The sequence below is a fragment of the Stegodyphus dumicola genome, chromosome 1, assembly GCF_044657685.1.
Source record: "Stegodyphus dumicola isolate Sdum_Otavi_A_Nest chromosome 1, ASM4465768v1".
NCBI lineage: Eukaryota > Metazoa > Arthropoda > Arachnida > Araneae > Eresidae > Stegodyphus > Stegodyphus dumicola.
The window spans coordinates 22,111,211-22,132,072 of record NC_140768.1 but is presented as its reverse complement, the minus strand read 5'-3'; the positions used below and the strand labels follow the sequence as shown (position 1 = coordinate 22,132,072).

Below are 20,862 nucleotides of genomic sequence, written 5' to 3'. Positions count from 1 at the left end.
TTAATAAAGTAAACAAATAAATATTAAGCTCTTTTTTTTTTATAAATTTTGATACCCTTTAGATCATAATTGTTCTTTATTTCATAAATTATGGTTTCATATTTTTAATTTTATAATTTCTGCATGCCATCTTACCAGATTTAAACTGATGATCTATAATCCGGAAAAATCGATAATTCGGAATCGCCGAAGTCTCGACGAGTCCGGATTAACAACTTTTGACTGTATAAAGAATTTTCATGCTTCATTCTTATATAGATTCAAAGTAATCATGACTGTTTGGGCAAGCATATAAATGCTTGAACTTGTCAACAGTAATTCTAGTTTTTGTTTTCATCACTCCTGCTGGTTACACTCACCATACTGGAGCAGGAGATTTTAAAGATTGGGCAACGAATAGGTTTTTGATTACAAAGATAGCATTCCATCTCAGGTTTATTTTAGGCTTAAAAACAAGTTTGAAAGATGTCTCTCTCTCATGTTGAAAAATGAATTGGCACATGTGATTAAAATGAAGTTTATAACAAGATAAAATAAACTAGGTTGACACATTGGAATACTTAAATAAAATTAAAGAAGCTTTTGCTGATGTTTAGTCAGCTGCAGCAGAACAGAAGCATTGTCTGTAAAAGAATCCCACTCTAAAGTGTATGATTGGTGCAAGTCTTTCAAAGAAAGCAGGGTGAGAAATAAAAATGGATATTAAGTTTAACAAACAGGATTGACACTGTGCAAGACTGTGTTCATACACAGTGCCAAAAGACTTTTTTCTGCTGGAATTATAAAACTTTCTGGGTGCTGTAAGAAATGTATTATAATGGCATATGACTACATATAAAAGTAATGTATTAAGTTATTTCAATATATTCAATAAATAAAGTTTAGTGGATAAATTCTTATTTACATCTGAATGTTCCTCCTGTAAATCTTTAAGACTGACAACAGCTGTTAAAAATTTAGTGCTTTAAGAATTTTGTCTTTAATATCAATACCTTTTTAATACTGTTTTCTTCTGTACAAGGATTCAATCGACCAACAAATACTGTGGCTTTTGGATCTCCAACAACAAGCTTATTTGGTTTGTATTCAGCCTAAAATTTATGAAAAAAAGATAATAAAATTTAATTTTATGAAAATAATATATTAACTTGCTTAAATAAAGAGATAAAAAATGTAATATTAAAAGACATCTTGAGATTAGAAGCAATGAAAGCCACTAAATAAAATCATCAACAAATGAACTGTTATATTTTCAGTGTTATAAAAATGTATTCCTTAATACAGCATTAAATTTAATTGCTTAAAAACTGTTTTATTTAGACTTCTCACCAATATTGTAACAAGTATTGCTCATTCCAAGAATGTTGTAAATAAAATAAGTTTCAAATTGTGAATACATGTAGATAACAGAACGTGAATAATGCTCTGCTTAAACTCACTATCACCTGGCATCCAAAACAAAATCTAATAGATGATGATATTTTGTATTTGCATACAGACAATAAGCATCTATTCATATTTAATTTTTTTATTTTATTGAAAAGATAATATAAATTTTTAATATTTCAAGATTTTTCTGTATATACCATTTTGTGATAATAAAACAAAAATTTATAAAATAAGCTTTTATCATTCATGATATAAAATTCTAAATGCGATTAGTAAAATTGTAATACAATTATTTAATCTCTTGATTATTATTGTACATTTATTATTTATTTAATCATTTTATCTTTAAATCTTTCTTTTAAATTCAAAATTGCTTTTAAAAAACTATATAAATAAACTGAAAATAACTTACTTGCATTGCTCGCACAATTCCATGGTCATGAGGAATTGTATCTGTGCCATCGATACTGCCTGCTTTCAGTGGGTCATAACTTCTAGCAATAGGCTCCCACTTGTATGTAGACATGGCTCAACTGAAAAATACATAGAGTTATAATTTTTATATTAATACTACCAATTATTAATGAGAAAACATTGACTAAAATCAACAGTTTTTACATAAACTGATCAAATTGTGCTGTAAAAATTAAAGCAAGAGTATTATATATACTGCAAATAAAGTTAAAAAATGTTGCTCTCAATTTTGTGGATTTTTAAACTATGACTGTTATATAAAAATCAGCAATATACCAGTTCAAATCTATTTTAAATTCTAAGTTCGTTATGGCAATTCACATTTAATCAGATTATTCGTTAGAGCAAACACTTATTTCTATTTTCAGTCACATGAATGTAAGAATGTACTCATTTTCCTTTCAAACTTGCCAGACAAATAAACAGTCAATTGCTCTTCTATGTCTAAAATTTTATTTTTCATATTTTCTTAAATTCTAAAATTTATTTTTCATATTTTCTTATCAGTTTTCTTAGTCATTCAAAAACACCTTACCAGCAAGGAAACAACTACATCAGAGCTTACATTGTGGCAGAGCTCACCAGAGCCTAGCTCTGGTACTTCTCAATTTATGAGAAAAATCATAATTCTAGCCAAAGCGCATCACAGCCCCAAATAAAAGGGATCTGGCACTTCTTTCATATAAGTGAATCACAATTTAAGGTGATAAATTTTATTTTAATAATAAATAAGCCTTAACAATTGATTCTAACATCTGAATGCATGCCTGTCTTTCACTGGGGAGCAAACTTTGAAAGAGATTGAGACTTTAAGGAGAAAAAAATTCTGAATGCATGCCTGTCTTTCACTGGGGAACAAACTTTGAAAGAGATTGAGACTTTAAGGAGAAAAAAATTCCCATTCACATGCTCAAAGGCTTGTTCTGTAAGTTATTTTATGACAGCAAGTAAATTTTTCATTCCTGAAAGTACTAAAAGTGATCACCTTTGTCATGCACATCCAACGCTAGTGAATTCTTGACTTTTGTTTTCAAAGCTAAACTTCTCCATTAAAATTTTCTTCCATATTCTCATGCTGTTTCTAGAATACTCTTTATTCTGATTAGTGATTTATTTATTTAATCAACTTTTTTCATAGGTGTCCTGGAAAAAGAATGCTTTTTGTTTCTATCCTCCCTTGAAATAGCCCATTATACCATACATTCAGAGCTTAACTTCAGCCAGAAGCTGCCTAAGCTATTTCTTAGTTTTTGAGTGAAATTTTAATTCGGGTCAGAGCCCCTAAAAAGCAGAGGTCAGATATTTTATTTTTTTATTTAAATATTTATCATTAATTTAATAATTTATTAAATTTTTATTAACCTCTTTACATTTTACTGAATTTTAATTTTAATTTTAATTTAATTATTAGTTATTTTATTTATTTACATTTCTTATACTCTTTTCTCATAGCTTTCCATAGGGCACCAGTACTTCTAATTTAAAAAATTAAGCCCTGAACTACATACCAAAAAAGTGCTTCTTTACAAATTTCTTTTCAGTAGAGGACCTCAAACAAAATATCTCAAAAAACTGTATTACATTAATATACCTTTTGTCCAGATTTCTAATATAAAATACATTTTTACCAGTTTTTATACAATATACCTAATATATATAATTTCTGATATCCACAACTCAACAAAAAGTCACCAACTCATTGGCAACTTCATAAATTAGCAAAAAACATACATTGTTCTAGCTTTGCAGTTACCAAGTATTGCTCTGTTCATAAATAATAACAAAAAAAAAAGCATCTTAAAGGGAACAAAAAATTTTATAAGCATGAAAAAAATTAAAATTCTACAAAGCTGATTAACTCTGAGCAGTGAAATGAAGATTAAGTATACAGCGTGTAAATCAAAGCGTACTTCAACACATAAGTGGTACATGCAAGTTTTTTTTTGGGGGGGGGAGGGATTGGCAACTTTCATGTTTATACTCAAAAATACACCAAAAACATGGCAACTTTACCAAATATTAGAACCACAGATGCAAATAATCAGAAAGTATCAATAATTTTTTACAGACCTACAAGGAGCTTGTGTACGTGAGATAAAGTTTCGGCTAATCTTTGGAATATGGTAGTTTGGCGACATTTTGGTAAGGCGATAAATGTTACTAGCTAGGACTTTAGCAATAATCTGAGAAGTACACAGTTCCAGTCACAGATTATTTTGTGGTGACTTTTATAATGGATAATTTAGAAGGAAAAGAAAATTAATGTAATTTCGGTACAACTCTAATATACGCCCTAATTTCACCAAATGTGGCGATATGTGTTCTGCGCTGGTTTTTGGCGCGATTGCGTGTTCCATGGCAACCCTGTTGACGTTGAAAAACTTTCGCTGGAGCTTGTTGATTCGCCTCTGTGTCTGAGAAGATGGAAGGGAAAGATAAAATGGTAGTTGTTGATTTGAAGTTCAGCAAAAGGAAATATCATTGTGGCTATCCTGTTGCCACAATGATAGGGGTAGTGGGTATTTGGAAGTGTGAAAAGAGAGTCTGGGAGATTATTTTTAATGGCAGTGCATGATAGAAGTAGGGATTTGTGATTTTATTTATTTGTGAACCATAGTATAAATTTTCTGGATAGTGTGTCTGGCTGTCATGTAAATACGATAGTGAAGACGTGGCGGCATGTTAAAGGCGGTATGAAATTGATATTTCTGCTATTCGAAAACGCGTTAATTCATGGTAAGTGCATTTTATTTTATCCTTGTTCTTATTTTGTAGAATGTTATGTTCAATGGTTCTTTAGTATGAATTTCTGTCGTTATTGTTTTTTAAATTGTTTGAAATTTATTTTAGTTTATTTTGTTGCTTAGTGTCTAGACAGTGCAATTCGTAGATGTTTTTCAAAGTTGAAATAGAACGTACATGGTATTATTTGACATTTATTGTTGTTATGTTATTTTATTAAAGCGAGGAGTGCGTAGATCGTAGATTCCTTCCTTGCCTAAATTGTGCAATTCGTAGATTTTTTTTAAAGTTTAAACAGGATGCTGTGTACATGGTCTTCTTTGAAATTTATTGTTGTTATGTTAATTTATCAAAGCGAGGTGTGTGTAGTTTGTAGATTCGTTCATTGCCTATATGTGCCATTCGTAGATGTTAAGTTAAAACATGTCACTGTGTACATGGATTCTTATCAAATATTTTTGGTGAGAAACTTTACGTTTTTGCTATCTAAATTTTTGGTTTTTGTTTCGGATTTTTAGCTAAATTGTGTGTTCAAAACGTAGTTTTTGCATGTGCGAAAACCGCGTTTTTGGAAACATTTTAGGCTAAAAGTTCGAAATGTAAACAAAAAATTTAGATAGTAATATGGCAGCGTGAAGGCGAGAAATTTGGCGTCTTGAGGGCGCATATCAGAGTAGTTCCGTAATTTCTTGCATATTTTATTTATTTTATACGTGCAAATGTTCATCTTTGGAAAGGGTATATGCAAGCTGAAGGTATAAAAGCTTGCATAGTATACATACTTTTTTGCGATCAGGTAATTTCATACACGTCCTTTTTACCGACTTCAAAGATTCACAAAATTTTCCTGCAAATTTTTCTACTTTGTGAGAAAAATTATTTACATGTTTCGTATATAAATTTGCCCTGTAAAAACAAATTTCTGTGCATGTTTGTTCCACTACTCTCCGGACATTTCCAATCGTGATTTTAGCTAACAAGCACTTAGAAACAATTTCGCACCTAATCTTCGTCATGATTAAGCACTTTTCTTCCATAAAAGTTCTAGCATAAACATAATTCGGATAGCAGATTGTTGAAAAAAATGTTGAGTAAAAACAAAAAATGCTTTTACTTCGTGAAAACGAAATGGCGTCCCCCCCCAAAAAAAAGAACTAGCAGGTTACTGTAGCAGGGTTGGTCGCCAAATTTTCGCCGAGTTACCATAATCCGAAGATTCACCAAAGTTTTAGATGTTCCTAATATAGTCATTAAATTCTCAAAAATAGTCTAAGAAAAATCTGATGTATACTATTCTCAAATTTTTAACTGTAGGTTTGTAATAAATATACAAGTTATAAAAACATATTACTTATAATTTTCATTGTAGAGCAATATTACAGCAATATAAAAATTCCATTTGGAAAAAAAATTAACAGAGAATATCAATCTTAATATAAATAATCTTTTTATGTTTGAATCTGGTTCTGAAATGAACTACTTTAGGAGCAACACAGGAGTTTTAAGATTAGGATAATCTAGCTCATCTTCCTCAAACATGATTAATTCTTAACTGGTCCAAGTTAACTTTGCTTTAGCCTCCTGATGTTTTTTTAAATAAAAATAGATTGATGTGTACATGGACACATTTAAAGCAGTGCACAATGCCTAGTTTGTGCAATTCTAGGATTTTTTTTTAAGTGAAAACAGATCGATGTGTACATGGACAGTATATATTTTATAGGGAGTTTATGCAATTCTTTGACTTTTTATTTTGGCTTTGCATAGCGGCCGTCTTGAAATCGTGTCTTCCTGGCGCCGATCTTGGCGTCAAAAAAGAATCACCAAAAAACAAGGGGCACCCAATTGTAAACTTTTACCCCGAATAGTACTGTAGTTTATTCAGATTATATATATATATATATATATTTGTTGGCTGCTCCTTTGACTTTTTAAGTGAATATAGTTCGCTGTGTACATGGACAAAGTCAATGGAGTGCGCAAAGCCTAGTTTGTGAAATTCTCGGATTTTTTTTAAACGAAAATAGGTTGATGTGTACACGGATAAAGTCAAGAGAGTGCGCAATGCCATTTTGTGCAATTCTGGGATGTTTTTTTAAGTGAAAATAGGTCGATGTGTACATGGATACAGAGTTTGTGCATTCTTTCTCTTGTTATTTTGGCAGCGATTTTTGCTACGCAAGCCAAAATAACAAGTCAAAGAATTGTACAAACTCGGTATCCATGTACCGCCAAGAGCCGGTTATCCGAAAACTGCCACTTTTACCCTAGTAGATTGTCTCATTTGGCGATTGAAGAATAATTCCGTTTCTACTCGTATTAAACCTAATTTTTCTTTGTATTCTGCAACTTTCGCCCATTCACTTTCAAACTGATCATCTGAAAAAAATTTCTAATTTAATATTTCAGTATCAAATACATTAAACGTTCTTAAGTAACAAGTTTCGTTTTTACAGACTTTTCATCAGGTATTTCCTTTTCTAATTCGGAAGCACTTCCGCAGAGGATCCGTTAAATGTAAACATCGCCAAAATTGGCGATAACAGTTTAAAGTTGGTAACCCGGCGAATTCGGTGGTCGTAGGTAGCAACCTGATTCTTCAAACGCTTAGACAACGAATCTGTTCTCGTATGTTTTGTGCGTTCTCCGTTTTGCCGCTGGCTGGTGGTGCATCACTACCGGATGAGCAGGTGAAATTGCGGCGGAGGGGGGGGGGCTTATTGATAATTGGTAACACGCCTGTTTAGAGTAGTATGACTGTGTTCTTAATAATTAAAAGACTAAACACTCAGAACCATAGGGTACCCGAGTCCTAAAACATGATTAACGTGGGCCACAATAATATAAGGTTTTAAATAATTAACTAAAGTTTTTATTTTTATTACTCTTATTTTTATCTAAAATAATAGGAATTACATCACTTTTCATGCTTAAAAATTTGACATATTTTTAATGTATCTTAGCAATTACCTTTCAGAAGATGCTAGGTGTTTATATATGATAGATGATTAGAAAGAAATAAAGAAGTAATAATGAATTAAAAAAAGTATTATTGGTTCTCTGAGATGAGATTTTAAAAAAAAAATTTTTTTAAGATTTTTTATTGGTCATCAAAGTTAGTAAACCACTGCTTTGAGTAATTAATCAAAGTTTGACTTTTGAAAGATAACAAAATGTATAATGTTCTTATAGTTTTATTTACAATGCTACTCTAAAGGATTTGAATATTATTGAAGATTCTTGGCAATGTCCAGTTTATTGTGAAAAAGGCAGTTGTTTCAAAATCAAAAATATTTTAAGCTATCAGCAGGTAAATTCAAAAAATAACTTTGAAAATTGCTTGCATAAAATGGATATTTGAAATGTATTATTCTGTAATGAATCCATTAATCTATTATATGTACAGTAGCACTTAACATGAAACACAATTTTGGGAATATTGACAAGCAAAGCACTTAATGAAAAAAGACACTTTTAAATGTACTAAAATATTAGTATCTGTATGAACAACAGAGAATATATGTAATGAATAATACCATGACCAAATACTTATATAAACAAAACAAAATTAAGTATTCTCATCCTCGACACTTGAAAAAGTAATCCTGCTGTGCAACATTTAGTGAATTTCTGATTGCATGATATTGCAAGCATTTTGTTAGATTTTTCCTACTAGTGCTTAAGACCATTGAATACTGGTAGTTTGATCTGTGTTCATATCATGGTTAAAGGCCTGGCTGCATGGTTGATTTTTCTAGTTTTCCTCATATGTAATGCAAATACAAGCCAGTTTCCCTTAGAATGTTCATAAAGGCATCCTTCTTCAGGTCAACAGCTGGTATGCTTTGCCATATTCGAATAACCTAAACTTTCTTTCAGATTATACATTGAAAGGTTATATCTGTAGTAAGCAGGACAATGATCATTCAGCTTCTATCCGTGTGGAAGGAGTATATTTAAAACATGTCAGAACCATGGGATTCATAACAAAATCGACCATTAATCTTGAACATTTTATCTAGTGTGCCGTTTTTCTTACGTTATGGGTTTCACTAACAAGATATTCATACTTTTGTTCAAGTTCACAAGCAGTTCAGCAATACAGTTGCTGGATACTGGTAGTTTGACCCTAATTTGAATCTTCAGTACTCAGTATCTTGGGCCATCACACTGTCATGGCCCCTAAAGCTATTACTGCTTGGAATAATATAAGCAAAGCATTTACGACTCATTTATGATACAAAATTCTGAGAAGTGTTTCATCTGCCTTTCTCATACACCTGAATGCATCATTCAAAAGAAAATGATGTTACTGCGTTTAATTTCATCAGGCCTGATGAAAGGTCTAGAATGCTGCAAGTGCTGGTTTTTTCTCACATCTGTTTTAAGGAGAAATAATTTCAGCGATATCCTGGAACTAGAATTATCCTAGTTTACATATGAATTTGTCAACAGCATATGCTATTTCCTAAAAATCAATGAAAATATTGCTTTTTTCATTCTCATTTTGGATATTCTAAAATGCAGTAATGTATACAGCATTGATTTACGTCCATTTTAAGGTAAATTTGCTGATCATTTCTTATAAGTTTCCAAACATCTTTTTTGAGATGGACTTTCTTCTTTCCAAAGTGAAATGTGTGTCAATACAATTTATTTCAAATGACTATGGCATGACATCTAGTCTTCACTTTGGCATTCATGTTTGTTTCATTATTTTACGGAGACATTGCTATTTATTTTTAAGTGTTTTTAATGTGTTATTGAAAATATTTATAATATACGCATTTACAAAACTTTGCACTGACCAGTGATATAAAGTTAGTCTTCAGTTAAAAGACTTGTTTAGGATTGTGTAAAGTTGAACAATTACTTTGTTTATATAAGTTGAATAGGAGACTGTTGTTTTATGATTTTTTTTTTTTGTAATGTTGGATAGTTTCCACAGGCTTTGGGAATTTTCTTCATTTGATTATCTCTATGTAGTTGAATAGAAAAATATTTTGAAATTATCACAATAAATAAGTTATCTATTTTGGAGATTAATTTTGATAACCAGCATTTTGTAACAGCATCATGTTCTTAGCATATGCTAAGAATATCGTCAAAAGAAAAGAGTCACCCAACGTGTGCAGATCTGTGATAAATTTTACTACTTTTTGTTATTCCCATGTATATGTAGTTATATAATGATTTGAACAACTGTAATTTTGGAACACTGAGAAACAACTGCTTCAAGTGATTGTTAGACTGTAACTAAATTACTTCAAGTTGCAAATGTGGTCTCACGGCTTCATAGTTTATATTGCAAGGCATGCTGAAAATTTCTAGTTACATTTGAATTGCATTGAAATCTGTGTTTAAACTCAAAATCAGACTCAAAATGCAGGTTTCTTTTTCAGGCTATCTTCATAACTATTGCATTTTGACATTTAAATTGTTCATATGACAAAGAAATGTGAAAAATGCTAAGTTGAAAACCATGCTGTATCAATATAAATTAAATCCTGTGACTAATCACTTACTAGTCCTGTGAAAATTTGCAAATATGACTCTGATTTTTTGTGATTGCTTTCTAAATTAATTGATGCTATATATTTTAAAATTTCACACTTTACAGAACAATGTTTCTCATTGAAGAATGGCACAATTTCGTTAATCAGTTGCCAAACTTTCTTGAAAACACATCTTGCACTAAGCCATCTTACTTTTGTTTTGTGTAATACAGCACATGCAAGTATTCAGATTTTAAGGGCTTAAGTAAATCTCGTAATTCCCTGTGGGTACATCAACAAGATTGAATACTATTCCCAAGCCTCATGGTTACATCAAGCACAGGTTTAATGTTCAATGGAAATTTAAACAGACCACTTGAAAATAGTTAAAATTTCCACATTCAAAAAAAAAAGATTACCTTTCTTCATTTCGTTACATTATCAGTAATTCTCGCTTTCTGGGGAATTTTCAGTGGGAGATCTAAATCTTGTTATACTTATCTGTGTTCATGATGTAACAAAGTCGATGAGCACAGTATACATGTCGATGAAGTGAGATAACAGATATCTATGTGAACTCATGTTATGCGCAAATCACGTGATATTCCTTTACGTTTTATTTATACAAATACAGTATACATTGTATAGCCAAAACAAAAATTAATATATATTTACAATATACATTATGTATTGCATAGTAAAATCCTAAATATATTTTGATAATTTGCTGAATAGAATATCTATATAGATATATATAGAAGCTTTAAACAGGTAGTTGTTCACTGGCTATAGTTTGTCCATCCTTGAACTCAACTTTCGGATTTGATAGAGTGAGATTGTGACTACATTTTCAGTAACTTATTTGATAAAATTATGATTTGAAAATTCAAAATAGATTTAAAATCAGAAGATGAATTTAAAAGAAATACTGTGCCTAAATATATTATTAATAATAATTAATGAGCCCACCAGCGGCCGAGCAGTAAAAGCTGCTGAACACTGGTACTTCGATCCCGGGTTCAAGTCCCGGCGAACGGGCTGGCTACATGCGCGTTTCCGTGATTTCCCCATGTGTAACATGGATACGAGCCAGTTTCCCTTAAAAAGACCTCTACAGGGCATCCCTCCCTTTCCGTGGAGTGCCTAAGGGCGGAGCACGTAATAAGAAAAAAATAAAAATAATTAATAACAAAAAAATTAAGTAATCATATAATAAATATATGCAATATCACACTTACATGATAATTTATACAAAACTATTCCTACATGATTTTTCAATGAAATTTTTTTCTTATTCACTGATCACTCAGCATAGCTCTCCAATAACAATAACCGAAATCAGGTTAGGGTTTGAGGGTTAGTTAAGGAATATTTTGAGTTTAAAATTGCTGGTGGCATGTATCCGTTTGGTTTGGTGTGTTTTAATTATGTCAAAGCATGCAAAAAATATCTGCGTAAGAGAAGGTGTGCCTTTGAGGAGAACCTTATAAGGGATTTTTGGCTTTGCATTCCTGTAACATATTGAAGCACCGTGAAAACACCCATGCAATTAGCTGTCTTTTTTTAGATTAGGACCTAAATCAAACTACCAGAATTCAGTCACAGAACATCAGTTGGAAAGTAATGAATCATAGTATGCTTGTTAGAGTTACATGCAAAAAAGTTAAATTCTGCCCTTACTGTTTCTGAGGTTAGCATGATTGTTAATAAAAATAGTGGATATGTTAGTTTTCATTTTATGACACATGCACACATAAGCACACACTTATTTATGCATGCATAAGTAAGTCAGAGCAGAATATAATTTATTCTTATACAAAATTTATTTTTTACCTAGTCAAACAGTTGCAATAGTTTATATTTCAATGAAAACATTGTTTATTTCATTTATGTGATGAGAATTTATTTTCACTCATACTTTGGAAAGCATTTTGAAATTATGTAATGAAGGTACAAGTAGTAAAAGTGCCTTTTTGTTTCTCTTGTGTTTTGACAATTTCCCAAGAAACTGCACTGTTAAAAACAGGAATATTTTCTAATTTTATATTCTTAAAGCATATTTAAAGAAAGATATGAATTTCACTAAGTTATTTTTCAACAAATTGATAACTTTGCCATGAAAGACTCATTATTTGCTGTGATCTGCAAATATGATCTGGTTCTGTTTTAAATGGAGAAGACATGTATGTATCACCAAAATAGCTAATGAACAGTCAATTACGATGAACGCATTTCGCGGAAATTCGTTAACAGGCTGTTTTTCATTACAAACAGGAAATGGCATACTGCAAGCCAGAGGGAATATGGAGTTAGGAGATCTATGGGAACATAATATCCAGTCCTTTCATTGCTATTAACGATTTTCAGTTTACGGTTTGTATTACGGTTAATCTTTTTAAATATCTTGTAACGTAACTGTACGCCGCTAAACTCATGGCCGATCAGCCGTTGACGAGCTTGGCGAGTAAATACGCTTCGCCGCCAACGGATCCTCTGCCGAAGCGCCAACGGATCCTCTCCGGAAGAAAACCCTCCAATTCTTGCAAAATTGCATTATTTGTTCTCGTAAAAGACGCTCTGACAGGCTTTTGTTTCTCAATTAACGATTCCATTTCAATAAAAGTAAATCCAATATAAAGTCGTCAAATAAAATTAAATTTGATAAAACCAATTAAATTACCTTGACTTGTTTCACTTCCGTCGTCACCAAAATTGTTCGAGATTTGCAAGAACTAAACGTTCTCCTTTCTCCTAATAAACTTTAAATAATATTCCAAAGCATCATATTTATTTTCAAAATCCGTAGAACTACAACAAAGTTCACATGGTTGCCACTTTTACGGTGACAAACTATGAAAGAAAAATAACAACTGAGGCTGGAAATAATTTTTAATTTACTTTATTTGGTAATAATTGTTTTTACTTTAAAAATAAATCGTATTTGTATACAACTGATGCTTCTTTCCCATTACATAATCAAAATTATGTAATGAGAATATTCAGAGTTACATATAAATAAAAGAGAACTGTAGTTATGAAAGAAAAATAAAAACTTCTAACACATACTTTCGGACAGAACGTTCAAATACAAGGTGAACCAAAAGCATTATAATTGTGTTTGCATAATCTATTGCATTCTTTGGAGCTATAATGAGTTTTACTGCTTTATCAAAGTTGCTTGGTTTTGCAAAAAATTCTTTGCCTTTAAATGTTAGTAGATCTTTCAGTATGACGCCTGTTTTAGGTCACATACGTAAATTAACGAGGTTACGTGTTGTAGATAACAGCAACATTGGAAAGCAAGCCATGCTAGAAGGTAAACCTCCTCGTTGTATTCATATATATAAAAAGGCTAAAAGATATGCTATTGGAACTGTCGGCGATAAAGTATTGGTCGCTATTAAGGGACTTAAGAAAAAGGCTTTTATTGTTGGTGTAAAGAAAGAGCAAAAGCACATGATACCTAAATTTGACTCAAACAATATAGTTCTGATTGATGATCATGGAAATCCCTTAGGCACCAGAGTTTTAGTGCCAATTCCATCATTTCTTAGAGGACGAGGAGAATTCTCAAAGATCATCGCTATAAGTTCTAGATTTGTCTAAAACTTACTCTAAGATATTATTCATGTGAAATTATATAATCTTCATGAATTTTTTGAAGAAAATGCAGTTGCTCTAACATTAGGTCCAGTTAGTAGTTTTGTACGTTGTTTTGTTTTGAAAACTTTTACTGAAAGAAAAACTTGTCTGCTGAAATAAAGATTTTAAATTTATTTCGTAAGAATTGTTTTTACTTTAAAAATAAATCGTATTTGTATACAACTGGATTATGTAATGGGAATATTCAGAGTTACATGTAAATAAAAGAGAACTGTGTTTAAAATGTACATAGAACGGAAATTTTATAAACACTGTAATCCAACTCGGTCTTTCCTTCACGAGGTTTATGTATAATTTTTTTTATAATACGCAGTCAGAATTTCATTTTTCAGGTTGTTTCATGTTATAGGGAGTATACAGTACTAATAATACACTGTGTATGAAATAAAAATTGTATATTCAATACTATAAATTTATTGCAGTGAATGTTTTTTAGAGATTTTATTGCTGGCATATAAAATATAATATCATTCTGAATATACTCTGCTGTAAATAAATTGTACAGCTATTAAAATTCTTATTTTAAGCAATTAAGTAAAAGACATGATATATACAATTAAATCTGAAATATCTTTTTACTTTTTATCTGAGGCCGATCAGTAAAGTCGCTGAACCCTGGCAGCTCAGTCCGAGGTTCGAATCTTATGAACAGGGTGGCTGCATGGGCGCTTTGTGGTTTTCTCCATGTGTGGGTGCATACGAGCCACAAAGGCATCCCTCCCCTTAGGCAGATAGCACTCGAGGCTTTGCCGTAATCGCATGTACCAAAACAAACCAATTTTTTTACCTGAATATTAGCTTTTTTTAATCTGAAATATATATTTTATAAAATAAAATAATAAATAAGATTTTAAAAAAAACTGGGAATCTAATCAGCTTTATTCATATAATGTTGGAATGTCAGTATAATAAATGACTGTTAAAGTAAAAATAAATTCCTTTTTATATTCAAAAAAAAAAAAAATTTCTTAACCAGTGCCTTTATTTCACAAATGCTGGTCATAGATATATATTTCCAATTATAAAAATCTTTTAAATGATGCAAATATTGATGCTTTATCACCTTAAAATCTAAAATATCAGTTTTTTAAAAATTATGGGCTAATCATTGGAATATGGTAACAGGTAGTTTGCCGACATTTTGGTAAGGCGATAAAGGTTACTAGCTAGGACTTTATCAGTGTACATGGATAAAGTCAAGAGTGTGCGCAATGCAATTTTTGTGCAATTCTGGGATTTTTTTTAAGTGAAAATAGGTCGACATGTACATGGATGATACTGTGTATGTGCAATTCTTAAAAACCTGGCAAGCAGTGGGCGATTCTGCACTTTCTCCCAATTTCACACCTAATCTTCGTCATGATTAAGCACTTTTGTTCCATAAAGGTACTAACATAAGCATAATTCAGCTAGCAGATTGTTGGAAAAAATTGTTGAGTAAAAAAAAAAAAAACATGCTTTTACTTCGTGAAAACAAAATGTCGGAAAAAAAACTAGCAGGTTGCTATAGCAGGGTTGGTCGCCAAAATATCACCAAGTTACCATAATCCAAAGATTAACCAAATTATGAAACTGATTTATAACTGGTGATTATTGTAAAACTGATACTTTTCCCCTTTTGTTCTGATGTTTTTAACATCTGAACACACATACATATATGCACATGCATACATACATTTCTGAATCCGGTCCCCCGATAACAGAAGAGTACCATTCCACTTTAATTTTTCTTCTTGTTCAAAAGAATGTGTAGATTAGATTCTTTCACTTAAAGACTAGTTTTGTAATGGACTCTTACCATTTGCATTCTGTATTAAAAATTAAGATTTCCCTAAAATTTTGTTACTGCTCAAAACTTTACAACACTTTGCATGTGAATTCAAACTTTTCATATTATTTAATTAATTAACATCAGAGACCTTTTCTGAAGCCAATATTTTAGTTTTAGATACATAAGAATATTACTTTCTTCAGTTTTATATATAACCCCTAGGTTTACAATAAAAGTTCTCCGAAACTTTTTAATATTTCTGTCGCAGGTTTTGTATTTTACTTTGGGTTAGTCTGTATTTTAGAGTGCCCCTTGGATTATCGCCAAGTTGTTGTTTCATTTATGATAAGAGTATTTGAAATTATGGAAACCCTGTTATGACAAGATTGGTTGTGGGATTGCAGTGAATTTGACTAATGGGAAAATATTTGTAAGGGCTTATTTATATGTTGGATGTTGGTTAGGAAGTACATTGCTTTTTTTGTTCTTTATACGGTAAAATGGCTGTATGTGAGAAGATTAATTTGAAGTTTCTGTATGATTTGGAATGAAAGGGAAAAAAAGCAGTAATTGAATGGTGTATAAATGAAGGTTTACGCAGTAGCCATTATAAATGCCCTGTTTGTATGAAGGAAATGTGCATGGTCAAACATAAAAATCATTCAGATGGCTTTGAATGGGTTTGCTGCAAGAACGATTCAAATGCTCACCATATAAAGCGTTCCATTAGAAAGGGAACATGGTTTGAAGATGCTGTTAAGGAATTTTGTGTGTACATGTACAAAGTCAAGAGAGTGTGCAGTGCCGAATTTGTACAATTCTCTGATATTTTTTTTTACGTGAAAATATATTGATATGTACAAGGACACCGAGTTCGGGCAAATCTTTGACTTGTTATTTTGGTTTTGTGTAGCGACCATCTTGAAATTGTGCCTCGCTGGCCAATCACAAATTTTTGTGAAGAGACACCCTAAAATATATTTTTACTTTATTTTTTTATCAGAATATAAAATTTTTGGAAATAGGGACCATAGGAAGGTTTAAAATAAAAAGTTCCTCATAATTTTTATAAAATTGATTTTTTTAAAACTTAAAAATGTCAAATTGTAAATATTTGCATCATTTAAAACATTCTTGTATCTGAAAGTAACCATCAGCTGAATATGGCCAAACCGCATTAGATTGAAACAATTGTCTAGCTTGTTCTCCTAGTGGTTTAAACAGAACTTCTGGTCAAATAGAAGAGCCAAATAAAATAATAGACTTCAACAAAAGCCTTTTTATCAAGTGTGTTATACACTGATTGTTTATTAAAGAGGCAACAGTTTCTTCAGAATTTTGCGAGATCTTCACCAACTTCATGGTTAGATGGTACCAACTTTCACAGTGGACAGGATAATATGTAAATGCTGCTTTTTTAATACTGTACAGTTTCTAACAAGTCTTGAAATTATTAAAAGACAAGAGAATAAAAAAGTTTGAGAAATAAATCTTTCAGTTAATTAAAGGTTTACTTTTCTCCAATCATTAGAAATTCCCATAGAAAATTATAGCTGATAAATGTGCCAATTGAAGGACTGAAATGGAGACATGTTTGTCAGCTGTACTTCCTTTTAATACTTGTAAAACAAACCAGCTTAATCTAGGAAAAATTCATTAACTTTACATGGCTTCATTGCAGTTTTGAAACTAACATCTATTTAATTGTTAAAACAGAGGTAATATTCAGATTTCCATTAAACTCAAAACTTTTTCAATTGCTGTCAAAGTCCTTTTTCTATATTCCATCTGCTTCTTTAAAAGTCCTTATATTTTAAGAAATTTACCGTATTTACGCGAATCTAATGCGCATCGTTTTTGGCCAAATGTAGTATTCAAAATTGGGGTGCGCATTAGATTCGAGTGCAAAGTTCGCCGATGACGTCAACCAAATTTCTCGATTACATTTATCGTTGACACATTATTGCATAGAGGATACAAACTGCAGAGTACGTAATCACGAAATGGAGGGCAAACAGAGAAGAATGTCATATGACGCTACTTTCAAACGTAAAGTAATTCTTTATGCTGAAAAAAAAATGGCAATAGAAAGGCAGGGAGAGAGTTCAACGTAGCTGAGAGCAATGTTCGGTTGTGGCGGCAACAGAAATTGGCACTGTTTGCAACTAAAGCTAGTAGAAAGAAATTCACTGGCCCTCGCAAAGGAAGACACCCTAAAATTCAAGAAAAAGTTTTGGAATTTGTACGTGAAAGGAGGAAGAATGGATAACCTGTGACTAGTGACACCATAAGAAATAAAGCAAAAGAGGAGGTTGAAGTTCTTTGAATACCGAAACAAGAGTTTAAGGCTAGACGTTGATGGGTTGATCGGTTTATGAAGCGAATGGGTTTATCTCTAAGACGCCGTACAACAATATGCCATAAGCTTCCTGCAGATTTTGAGGGAAAACTACTAACATTTCAGCGGTATGTCATCACACTTCGGAAGGAATAGAATTTTTCAATGGGGCAAATTGGTAACGCTGACGAGACGGCAATTTGGTTTGATATGCCTCGTAATTACACCATTACGGAGAAGGGGACTAAGGAAGTTATCATCAAAACTTCGGGATGTGAAAAACAACGCGTAACAGTGATGCTGGCAATAACAGCAGACGGGTGCAAACTTCCCACTCCAATCTTCAAACGGAAAACATGCCCTAAAACCCTTAAGAATGAAAAGCTGTTTCCAGATGATGTCCTGATTTGAAACCAAGAGAAGGGGTAGATGATGGAATCATTAATGCTTGATTGGCTCCGAAATGTATGGAAACGCCGTCCCGGTGGGCTCTCTAATACACCATCAATGCTTTGTCTGGACGCATTTCGTGGTCATCTCACCGACAACGTAAAAAAGAAGATGCACAGCCTAGGCAGTGATCTTGTTATCATTCCTGGAGGGATGACGTCTGTGTTACAACCCCTGGATGTTAGTATAAATAAACCTTTTAAGGGGTACGTTAAGGCGGAGTACGAAAAATGGTTTTGTGAGCCAAACCGTGTATTGACCCCGACAGGAAAAATTAAGCGTGCTGCACCGCACATTGTTGCACACTGGGTTTCTGCTGCCTGGAAAAGCATTGAAGTACCAATGATTGTGAAATCTTTCAAGAAATGCTGCATTGCAAATTCATTGAATGGCAGTGACGATGACGATGATGAGGAAAGAAGAAATGAATCTGCTTCTGACGAAGAGAGCTGCGAGGATTCCAGTGATGAAAACATTAGTGAATAAAGATGTTTACTATTAATCACTGATTGTATAAACTGTTAGCTAGATAGAAATGTTACAATTTATTTCATGTTCATATTTTACGATAGGTACCATATATACGGTAGTGCTAATTAACAATGATTGTTTCACATGACAATAGCCCACTAATAGGTTAATTCTATGTTCTGCTACTTTATGTATAAATCCATTGTTGTATAAAATATGGTATCTAAATTTAAATAAAATTATCATACCATTAATTGATAGTTTATATACAAATCTATTGTTGTATAAAATAAGATTCAATAAATTCCTCATATCATTGATGCGCATTACATTCGCCGACAAACCATTTTTTTATTATTTAAAGTTTTAAAATGGGGTTGCGCATTAGATTCGATGGCGCATTAGATTTGCATAAATACGGTAATAAATGCTTTCTTTTCTAGCACCATTTCAGATACAAAATTACTAGTGAAGTACAAAATGAGTAATGTTAAGAGGTAGAAAATTATACAGTACCTGTGATGCCACCTTTATTTTATAAAATCATTTAGTCTTTATGATTTATACTTGTCTAGGATATGAAATCTTTGCTCTTGGCACAAAGTGAATGTTCTCCTATGTGACCTTGACCTTGGAGCACTGGACATTACTGTGCACAAATGTTTTTTGCAGTTAAGCCTTGCATGCAAAACAAATTCCTTAGAATATTTGAATTTTTACATATATTGTTTGAATTTATTTTTTATAGGTAAACAGAAAATCCTAATTTAAAAAATGAAAAGTGGGATATGTCTAATAATGATTGCATTTATATTCTTACATTATTTCTATACATTAATGAAGCAAAAGATTTAAAACAAGGCATATTATATCTCATTGCCACTGGCATACAAAAATTTAAAATGCTTTATCTGTGTTCACTATTTCTAAACCTTATATAATACGTAGATTAACCAGCATTGTGCATTTTACATTCATAGAACAAAACAGTAAATAATACGCATAGTGTAAGTAACAGTAAATAACACTCATTTTTATAAGAATGTAACTACCATTTCACTATCTTTTTTCCTGCATTTTGAAAGAAAAAAAAAAAAGAAAAATTTCAGATTTTATGTCCAAAGAGGCTTTTTTTAACATTTTGTGTGTTACCTTTATTTATTAAATATCATGTTCTTTGCACTTAAACCATAAAATTCAGTTAAAGAGCAATATTGTAAAAAATTTTTTTAATTAGCATATCTTTAGAATTTTCCGATCCGTGGTCTCGCGCGCTGGAGATAAAAATGTTTTTTCTGTACAAACTGCCATTGCTCGCTTTGAAATCCCTGAGCTTGTTAAAGTTTTACAAAGTATGAAATCGATAATAAAACAAATTTCAAATTTAGGCTTCCAGATGCCCATATTTGGGTGGAAGCGTTCAATATTAAATATCTGATGGCTCTAGGTACCATTGTTTTATTACAATGCGAGAAACATACATACATTTCTGCAGATTCTTATTTAATTTCTTTAAATATAATACAGGGCGATAATATTTGGTGGCAACAATTTGAAAAGTGAAACAATGCTTTTAGTGAATCAACACAAAATGCCAAAACAAAATTAATAGTCCTTCTGGACAAATTACCCCTTTGGACTAATAATTAAAATTTTGAACTTTTCTTCTACAGAACAACAAGTAGTGGATCATTTTCAGATTTGCAGGATTGGAAACATTGAAAGATCCTGGAATTTGGCAAAATGATACAGTAAAAAACAGCATGATGCTGCTTAAATTTCTATTTAAGAGACTTTATGCTATACCTAGTTTGTAAAGAAAATAACCATGTTATTGCTATTTTAGGTGTAATAACATTAAGTAATAATTTTGGCTGGCATATGCTCTAAGAAATTTGTGTGTTAAATAAGTTCCTATTTAAGTTCATTATATTCATAATTTATATATGTTACTTATTTATCTAAATAAAGAGCAGTCTGTATTTTTATACATTCTTGTATATGTCAAGTACCTTGCCATTGGGATGGGGGAAGAGCAGTCTGTTCCTTCACATTTTTGTCAAAATAAT

At 31.6% G+C, this 20,862-nt stretch overlaps 2 protein-coding genes across 4 annotated transcripts in view; one reads left to right on the top strand and one right to left on the bottom strand.

Moving 5' to 3' along the window:
• The window catches only part of LOC118205547 (U11/U12 small nuclear ribonucleoprotein 35 kDa protein-like), a 28,306-nt gene extending 15,374 nt beyond the window's left edge, over positions 1-12,932 (bottom strand). Inside the window, exons 1-3 of one of the 3 annotated variants that reach the window (XM_035377830.2) lie at positions 12,781-12,932; positions 1,802-1,922; positions 993-1,091 (exon numbers count right to left, since the gene is read on the bottom strand). In XM_035377830.2, the coding sequence (XP_035233721.1) occupies positions 993-1,091; positions 1,802-1,915 (213 nt within the window). In that variant the 5' untranslated portion in view covers positions 1,916-1,922; positions 12,781-12,932. Of the gene's footprint in view, positions 1-992; positions 1,092-1,801; positions 1,923-11,338; positions 11,857-11,933; positions 12,560-12,780 lie in introns of those variants that run through there. The other 2 variants (XM_035377831.2, XM_035377832.2) reach the window with 2 other exon arrangements.
• Positions 12,933-13,175: 243 nt separating this feature from the next.
• mRpL14 (mitochondrial ribosomal protein L14) lies at positions 13,176-13,876 on the top strand. Its single transcript, XM_035377829.2, has one exon. The coding sequence runs from the start codon at positions 13,251-13,253 to the stop codon at positions 13,704-13,706; it is 456 nt and encodes a 151-aa protein (XP_035233720.1). The 5' UTR covers positions 13,176-13,250; the 3' UTR covers positions 13,707-13,876.
• The last annotated feature ends 6,986 nt before the right edge of the window (positions 13,877-20,862 follow it).

Coding starts and splice junctions, on each gene's coding strand:
- mRpL14 (XM_035377829.2), top strand. CDS start 13,251: ATGAGTTTTACTGCTTTATCAAAGTTGCTTGGTTTTGCAAAAAATTCT.